The following is a 9,218-nucleotide window of genomic DNA, read 5'->3' on the forward strand; positions in this document are numbered from 1 at the left end:
ACCCAATTTCACCGCTTTTTCTTCAATTTGCACATACTCCGACAGCCATTCCATCTTAGAAGAACTGCATTTCTTTTTTACTGTGGCTTGGTGAGTGGATGTATCGCTGCCTGTTCGTTTCGCTAGGATGCGGTTTGTATTAGCATCAATTAACCTGCTAGCTAACCTGCACGGCGCATATAGGCAGGGCCCAGACGCAAGCACCGTCAATGCCATGATTGGCTTTGTACCGTAGTGAACCGTATCGTACTGAGTGGGAAACAAAAAAAAACAATATTATTGGGCGAATTAATCAGATTAGGTCTAATATTAATATATTATAATTTATATAATATATTATAATAATATATCATAATCTAATATTAACACGTTATGTTGATGTTTATGCGCTGGATAGATTTTCTTGTGCGCTGAGAATGTGCGGGCAGTGCACGATTGCGCACGCGCGCAGCTTAGAGGGAACATCGGTGGAAACCATCTCTCACTTTAATGTAGTCAGGCTGGTGTGCTTCAGTGAGCTTCAAGCCTCTCAAAACGTCATCTGCTTCGTCTCTGATACAGTATATCAAGCAAGGTATTAATCTGATTTTCTTTGGAGCTTGCTGTTAAATTGCTTGCCTGACGGAATCTCTCATATCTCCTTATCCATTTTGTCCACTCGTGCGGCTTGGAAAAATAAAAGGGCTCTGGTGGTTGAATGCTAAATGTAGCGCGGGGTATGTTAGCCATCATTCTAGCTCCTTCCCCATTCCGCTCGTCTTCTCCGTCACTCATTTGTTCTTCCTCACCCGTCCCGTCCTTTTCCTCCGCGGTGGACGTTTCTCCGTGTGGGTTACTGTTTCACAGCACTTCTGACACCATGTTGTGTTTATACGGAGTAGAGATGAACGCTAATGCAACTTCTTTATTCAGCAACGTTTTATTCCCACCCCACTCGTGTCTCACATAGCAGTACCATGCCCCTGGCGCACCACAGTGCCACCAACTGTCAACATTATGCGAGATCTCCAATAACACGCTATACAATATTATAGTTTCAACATACGATAATACCACAAATTGTGTGCAGTAAGTTGGTGGCTATGTGCGTGCAGTGAATGAATTATATATATTAATTGAGAAAAACTGCAGCATAGGCAATTTAAATCGCTTTTAGGGGAGCATGAATTATTCACAAAAATTCACTATTTGTGGTTGGGTTTAATCCCTCATAAACTCCGAAGTCCACTTTAGAAGAGATGTTCGATTTTGTATTATGGTTTTTAAATGACTACTGAGCCTAAGCTAATTGGCATTAATACAGACTTCCGTTTTTCTAAACCACTCTGTTTTATCATATTCTTGCAGCATTTCCAACGGAATTCCTGGCTCTGCCTGACTGTGGCCCGATGTTGATCCCTCATGAAGTCCAGAGTCCACTTTAGAAAAGATGTTCAACAATTTTGAGATGTATTAGTATGGTTTATAAATTACTACTGAGCCTAAGCAAATTGCCATTAATACAGAGGACAGTTTTTTTCTAAATCATTATCTGTTTATCATATTCTTGCAGAATTTCCTCCTGAATTCCTGGCTCTAGCCTCACTATGGCTCGATGTTCTACAAAGCTTCAGCTGTACTTCATGGGTTTAAGATATGCAGTTATTTCCTCTCATTTTCCACAAATTTTACCAAAGTCACGTGCACCTGTTTTAAACTCTTACTCCACTGACATTAAGGTGCGACCCTACTTCCAGTACATTAAACACAAGATTATATCCCCTCCCAGTCCACCATACAACCATGTATGTCAGATAGGGGACCCGGTGTTACGATCAAAAGCTGTAACAATTGACCCTGCAGCTATTAAAGGACCTGAGGTCCAGAAAGTAATAAATACAATGGTCAAAGTTATGCGTAAAGTTGAGTGTGTTGGAATTAGCGCTCCTCAGATCGGTGTGCCACTTAGAATCCTTGCCTTGGAGTACTCTCAGAAGTTGTTGGATGACAGTTCCCCAGTGTCAAGAAAAGTTCGTGGACTCTCTGTCCAGCCATTGAGAATCTTTGTCAACCCCCAAATGAGGGTACTGGATTGGCATATAGTGCTCTTTCAAGAAGCCTGTGAGAGCATTTGTGGCTTTTCTGCCACTGTTCCACGTTATCTGTCTGTGGAAGTATCAGGTACTCTATTTTAGATCTGTATGTTGTCAATCTAAAAAGCAAAAACTGAGAACACGGATTCTTGTGTTTACTTACCACTAGGTCTGAATGAGAAAGGAGAAGATACAACTTGGCAGGTCAGCGGTTGGCCTGCTCGAATCCTCCAGCATGAAATGGACCACTTGGATGGAGTGCTTTACATTGATCACATGGATAGCAAAACCTTCATCAATGTCAACTGGCAGACATACAATCAATAGAAGAGACTTGATCGAGCCACCAAGTGTTTGAGGGTTATTCCGTGCCAAAGCTTATTTTGATTTTAATGCAACTTGGTGTAATTGTTGATAGTCATGGTTCAACACCGAATCTCAAAATTAAGGCGGTTAGAGCAAGGGTTGGGGGGGTTACGACCTGCCGAATTTGGATATTTCTGGCCAAAAGGTGTGTGGTACCCAACCTTTAAACCTGTATTACTTGAGGAAGTACTGGGAAAACTGTCACGAAACAGGTATCATTAGAAAGGGAATTCAAAAAAAGATTCAAAATGTGTGTTTTTCTGCAATTGTTGCGTATTTTAGTAACTTGACCTTTTCATCAATAATTTGACCTTGAAAAGACCTTGTGGATCATGTGAACTTGACGAATCTTTTCATGAAATTTATTATCTTACTTGTTCTCTAAAATGTGAAGTTTCACCATTTAGCAACAATAAGCAATCAAAAGTATCCATCCCTCATCCCTCAATATATTTTAGGTATTTTGTACACGTAAATACTTGTAATATGATCATCAATCCACATCTTTGTTTCATTTTACGTCTGCTTTGATTGAGAGGAAAGTGTATGAAATGTAGAATTGCTCCTCCCATCTGTGGTCTCTTCTTAAGGTTTCTCATTACCCCTAGTAGGAGTTTTGAGTTTTCCCTTGCCCTCCTGGGAGTTTAAGATCAGGGGATCTTTGAGAATATTTGTCAATTTTTGCACATCCTGAGTGTTGTTAGTCACCTAAATGTTGAACAGAGGCTGAGATGTACCGAAGTCAAATTCCTTGTTTGGCATGCTCAAACATGGCCAATGTTAATTCTCAGGTCTCAACTGCTAATCATGTTAACAGGATTAGGCTTTTGACTTCTTGACTCATCTCCTACCACCGAAGGACTGTTGGAATAGACTCTAGCCCGCCCACGAGAATAAGCGGTTCGGAAGATGAATGAATAAATGAATTTACTGTTTTTACTGTCTTTGTAGTGTTTTGTTGCTTCTGCAGCAGTTTGGAAGATTAAAGAATGATTAAATGTATTGGATTGGATTATTTCTGTTAAAAATTACATGTTGGAAACAATGTTTTTGAGAACGTGTGAGATTGCATTTCAAGAAAAAGTCACGTGATTCACAAGATCAATGTCAAGTCACATTACTAATCAAAGGGTCAGCTCAAAAAATCAAGGTTGAATGGTTGGCGGCTTTGCCCCTTTGTGACAAAAAAATTAAAATGGTTGGGCCGAGCTCCCTTCTCCGATTGACTGAGTACTTATTGTCAACTTTGATGCGCATGCAGCAATCTGTCAGGCGCTTGCTGGAGCTTTGCAATAGAAAAGTTCAGATATTTTTCTGGAAACTGAGGTATATCCTCTCTCTCACACACACACATCATATATATATATATATATATATATATATATATATATATATATATATACGTGTATATATATATATATATACATATATATACACACACACACATACACAGATATCTATACAGATATATACAGATATACATACAGTGGAGCCTTGGTTTTCGAACATCCCGGTTCTCGAACAAATCGGTATTCGAACAAAAAATTCGAGGTTTTTTTGCTTCGGATGTCGGACGAAATTCGGTTGTCGAACCTCGCGAGATGAGTCGAAAGGACCCGCATGCCAACTGACTCCGTTCGTTATTACATTCTCGTTACTCTGAGAATTGCATAAACTCTAATCATGCCTCCAAAGGAAGCAAGTGGGAGCAGTAAAGCCATCCTAAAACACAAAGACGCTCCTAAAGCAACGCGACAGTGAGCGCCCGGCGCGATCGGAACAAATTAAGCTTCCTGCGCACTGAGGTCCACTTAAATTTTGGAAAGAACGTCAGGACTTTAAAAATATTTTCTAAATTTCAGCGACGGCTCTGTCACAATAATGTGACCAGCGCGTTTTTTTCCATTATTTGTAATGGGAAAACATGATTCGGAACTCGAACGATTCACTTCTCGATCAGCCTTCTGGAACGGCTTGTGGTCGAAAACTGAGGCTCCACTGTATATATATCTATATCTCTCTATATATAGATAGATATCTATATATACACACACAGAGAGAGACATACGTATATAGACATTACAATAACTTACTAGAATGTGTAGAGCAGTGGTTCCCAAAGTGGGCGGTACCGCCCCCCTGGGGGCGGTGGAAAGATCTGGGGTGGCGGTGAGGAAGAAAGGGGCGGTAGGGGGGCGGCAGTCCGAAGTCAGAAGTTTGAACGTTTGTTTGTTTTTGGTTACAAAAAAAGATCTCTGACTGCTATCAAGTGCTATGGAACAAGGTCAAGATGTACCTTATTGCCTTCCCAACATCATATTTAGTAGAACGGGGCTTCAGTGCAGTCGCCTTGCTTCTTTCCAAGCAAAGAAACCGACTGAAAATTACTGACCGCGGGGATCTACGACTTCTTCTTAGTGGGTTCCAGCCTGATGTTGAGAAGCTTATGTCCCTGCACCAAGCACATCCATCCCATTAATATTAAGTGTGAGACAATGAAGGTTACTGGTGGAATGTTTATTTACCATTCTATGTTGCTGAAACAGTTAAAACTGCTAAAAAATAAAATAAATTGGTTTACTAAATTGGGTTTTATTTGTGAAATACACATTTGTGTTTAACCTTTCTCTTTTCAAATTGCAGCATACCAAATATCAAGAAAGAGGTGTTTGTTTCCATATGTGTCTGTGTGGGGGGGGGGGGCGCTAGGAATTCACTGGGGAGCCAAGGGGGCGCCAGACTGCAAAAGTTTGGGAACCATTGGTGTAGAACAGTGCTTCTCAAATAGTGGGGCACGCCCCCCTTGGGGGGCGCGTGTGACCTTGGGGAACAGACTTTTTTTTGGCAGTACTAGAATAAAGTGTAATTGCGCATTTTCACAGCAGGGGGCAGTGGCGCTCTCATTGTTACTTCTGTGACGTTTGCGACAGTGCAACATTTTACGACTTACAAGACAAGTTAGGATAGTCACGGTGGGGAGGGGGGGGCGCGAATAGTTTTCTTCTTGCTAGGGGGGGGCGTAACAGAAAATAATTGAGGAGCACTGGTGTAGAGCCTGTGGGGTAGACAGTCTTACCAGTGCCGATTTAGAGAATCTATCTACTGCAATTTCACATTAGATTGCTGGTTTGAAATGTAGTTTCATTATTAGTTTTATAAACTTTTATTTTAAAACTTGTCTGGAGTTTGAGTGTTTTATTCCTTGTTTTTACTTTTGCGCATGAAAACTGAAAAATCAAACATTTGTTTAACTGATTTATACGACAAATTCAAAAAAGTTTGTTTCATGTCGATGTATGTCAGTGCTTCTCAAATAGTGGGGCGCGCCCCTTGCTATTCCTGGGGGGGCGCGTGTGACCCTGGGGAACAGGCTTTTTTTTTGGCAGTACTAGAATAAAGTGTAATTGCGCGTTTACTACAGCAGGGGGCAGTGGCGCTCTCATTGTTACTTCTGTCACGTTTGCGACAGTGCAACATTTTACGACTTACAAGACAAGTTAGGATAGTCACGGTGGGGAGGGGGGGCGCGAATAGTTTTCTTCTTGCTAGGGGGGGGCGTAACAGAAAATAATTGAGAAGCACTGATGTATGTAGTGGTTTTCTTAGCAAAAAATATCTCAAGTGAATAAAATATTTTTGAAAGTTTATAACTGTACATTTAACTTACGACATTTAACATATGACATTTAACTGCCTACATTTAAAAAGGAAAACTTATTTTTGACAAGAGGTTATGCCTTATGCATTTACAATTCATATGTGAATTCAAAACTAATGTAAATAATGGCATTGCCTTTGCAGATGTCAGCAGCTCGCTTTCAAAAATCGCCATGGCTAACAAGATCAAAGAGTAAGTATAGATCACAGATTTGAAATTTTCTGATGGCATGGCAAAGATGTAATTTCCCTTTTTACCGATGTTGTAATTTGTGACTCCAGATTTGGCTCAAGGAGTGGCACGTGAAAAGGTAGGATTTTATCTTCTGATGTCATTAAAATGTGCACCTAACTTTGTTTTGCGCTCAACAGGCCTTGGAACTGCAAGGCAAATCACTTCAAAAGGTAAAATTGTGTTGTGTTATGTTATGTTATTAACAGCGGTTAATGGGTGAATTGTCAAATTAGACATCTTCTTTTTCCCTTTCCCTCTTTTTCAGACTCCAAGCCTGGAGTAAGAGGAGCATCCGTATTAAAAACTGACCGGACTCCACAAGGTACAGATTGATTTTTGATTTATTCTTGATTGTAGAAGTAATCACAATCGCCTTGCATTATCTTTGGAAATTGATCTGTTATTGGTGGTTTGTATATGAGTATGCTGAGCTACTGTCGCGCACATGCAAAAAGTGTATGTTGTAATTGCAATCTTCAATATGGAACTTGCATTTATGACATTTATGACATTGACTTTCACACTCCGGAAACCATGGCGGATGTCGAAGTGCAAAATAAAACCCAGATTTACCCTGTACATTTTCATCATTTGGATAACAACTTGTACAACAAGCAATTTTATCAGTACTATTTTAAGATAACGTCATTGGATATGTACAACAGCCAAATTAATTTTCACCACATTCAAAGGCACAGACAGAATGCCACCATTTTTTTTTTTTCAAACAAGGCTGTCATGCTGCCGGGTTTTGTGGATTGTTTTGTTTTGCCCTGTCCTTCGTCTCATCACTTCCTGTTTTATTTTGTACATCACATTTCAGATTGTGGGTCCTTCCTCTGCACGGCCGCCCACTTGACCTCCCTGCTTGCTAACTACGTACACCTGTGTTGTCCGCCCTGATTGTCTGCACCTGTGTCCTCCCCCTTCTGTGTGTGTATTTAGCCTGCGTTTTCCCCTTGTCTTATGCCAGTGCGTCTTGCTTGTCATGATCACCAGCGATTCCGTAGTCACAGATATTCCCTGTGAACGCCCAGATAGGAGAGACTTTTTGCCCAAGCTCTGTGTTTTGTTCGTGAGATTTTGCCTTCGTTTTTTCCCTCAGTTTGAGGCACCTTTTGTTTGCTGTTCTCAGCCTTTTTCCCTCGTGTTGATGCGCTTTTGGTTTTGCCCCTTTTTCCCTCATCTTGAGGCGCTTTTTGTTCCTGCTGCTGTCTTCCGTGGAGGAAATAAATTCCTTTGTTTGAACTCTGCATTCGAGTCCTCTCCCTGCTCTGAGCCTGACAGAACGCACTGGCCAGACATGGACTCGGCAGAGTCGGAGCAGCTGGCCGCCACAGTCCGCTCCCAGGCGTCGCAGCTAGCCCAACACCAGAAGCAGGTAGATGCCCTGGGAGTTGGAGTTCAAGAGATTATGAAGACACAGGAAGACTTCAGAGCGGTGGTGGCCACCCAGGTGGGAACACTGAGCCGGCAAATGCGAGACGTTCTCACGCTTCTGACCGCGGGACCAGCAGCGACGCCCAGTCCACCAGCTGCTTCCCCGGTAGATCGTCCGGCTCCCGCTCCCATGGCGATGGGGGTCAGACTGGCTCCCCCTGAACGATACGCTGGAGAACCCGGGCTCAGCAAAGCCTTCATCACAGAGTGCGAGATGCAGTTTGAGCGGTCCCCAGGCGATTTCCCCACGGAACGCTCCCGGGTGGCGTACATTATCTCGTACCTGACGGGAAGGGCCCGGGCGTGGGCCACGGCGGAATGGGCCAGGGATTCCGCTACCTGTCATTCTCTCTACGCTTTCATCGAGGCCCTGCGCATGGTGTTCGATCCGGTCTCCTTGGACCGAGAGAAGGCGCGTGAGCTGTGCCAGCTGACCCAGGGTCGAGAGTCGGTCAGCGACTACGCGATCCGCTTCCGCACTCTGGCCGCGGAATGCGGGTGGAACTCGACGGCCCTGTATGATGTTTTTCTCAAGGGTCTTTCCGGAACCATCCAGGACCAACTCATTCCCCTCGATCTTCCCGCTGACCTCGACGCTCTCATCGCACTGGCTATCCGCACGGACAACCGCTTGCAGGACTGGAAGAAGCAGCGCGCAAGCCGGAGCGCGACCGCCTTCTCCCCCGTGTCAGGGGTGGAGTCGCCACTCCTCGAGACGCACCGCCAAAGATCGAACACGGCACTGCTACCGCCTGGGACTGAACCAATGCAGTTCGGCCGGGCCAAGTTGAGCGATGAGGAAAAGCAGCGCCGACGCCAGGAAGGCAAATGCTATTATTGCGGTGCGCTGGGACATATCCTCCTCTCCTGCCCGGAGAGAAAGAACCCGAAGGTAAGCGCCTTCTCCGTTAGCCAGCAGAAGGGTCGGACCCTACCCATCGGCACACTTACCTGCCTCGGAAAGGTCACCAAGCTTGGTGTGTTAATTGACTCCGGAGCAGATGAGAGTTTGATTCATTGGGCTTTTGCTCGGAGATTGGGGATAAGAACCGAACTGCTAGACACGACCGTGAAGGCCAAGGCGCTCAATGGAGAGGCGCTCTTTGATATATCCCAGGTAACCGAACCTCTCTCACAAAACATAGGGAATCTTTCGGGAATCATCACGCGAAAGTAAGACTGCATGTGGTAACCTCCCCCATGAATCCGCATATCCTCGGGTATCCGTGGCTAAAACACCACAACCCAACCATGGACTGGGAGTCCGGGGAGATAAGGGGATGGGGACCCCATTGCCAAGGGTCATGTATCGAACCTAACCTCCCGATCAGCCCTACCCGTGGTTCTAACCCCGACTCCGTTCCTCCTGTCTCAGACCCCGAAACCCCGGACCTGACCGGAGTTCCAGTGTGTTACCACCAACTCGCGGAGGTATTTAGCAAAGCCAA

General features: G+C 44.0%; 1 protein-coding gene across 2 annotated transcripts; it reads left to right on the forward strand.

The window, feature by feature from the left end:
• Positions 1 to 421: 421 nt before the first annotated feature.
• On the forward strand, positions 422 to 3,440 carry pdf (peptide deformylase, mitochondrial). Of its 2 annotated transcripts, none has more exons than XM_061282811.1 (4): positions 422 to 574; positions 1,348 to 1,455; positions 1,553 to 2,160; positions 2,242 to 3,440. In XM_061282811.1, exons 3-4 carry the CDS (start codon positions 1,587 to 1,589, stop codon positions 2,397 to 2,399), a joined length of 732 nt encoding a protein of 243 aa, XP_061138795.1. In that variant the 5' UTR covers positions 422 to 574; positions 1,348 to 1,455; positions 1,553 to 1,586; the 3' UTR covers positions 2,400 to 3,440. The 2 variants fall into 2 exon arrangements, with proteins under 2 accessions (XP_061138795.1, XP_061138794.1); XM_061282810.1 differs by having other exon boundaries at positions 1,348 to 1,449.
• Positions 3,441 to 9,218: the final 5,778 nt, after the last annotated feature.

This window comes from Syngnathus typhle, linkage group LG7, assembly GCF_033458585.1.
Source record: "Syngnathus typhle isolate RoL2023-S1 ecotype Sweden linkage group LG7, RoL_Styp_1.0, whole genome shotgun sequence".
NCBI lineage: Eukaryota > Metazoa > Chordata > Actinopteri > Syngnathiformes > Syngnathidae > Syngnathus > Syngnathus typhle.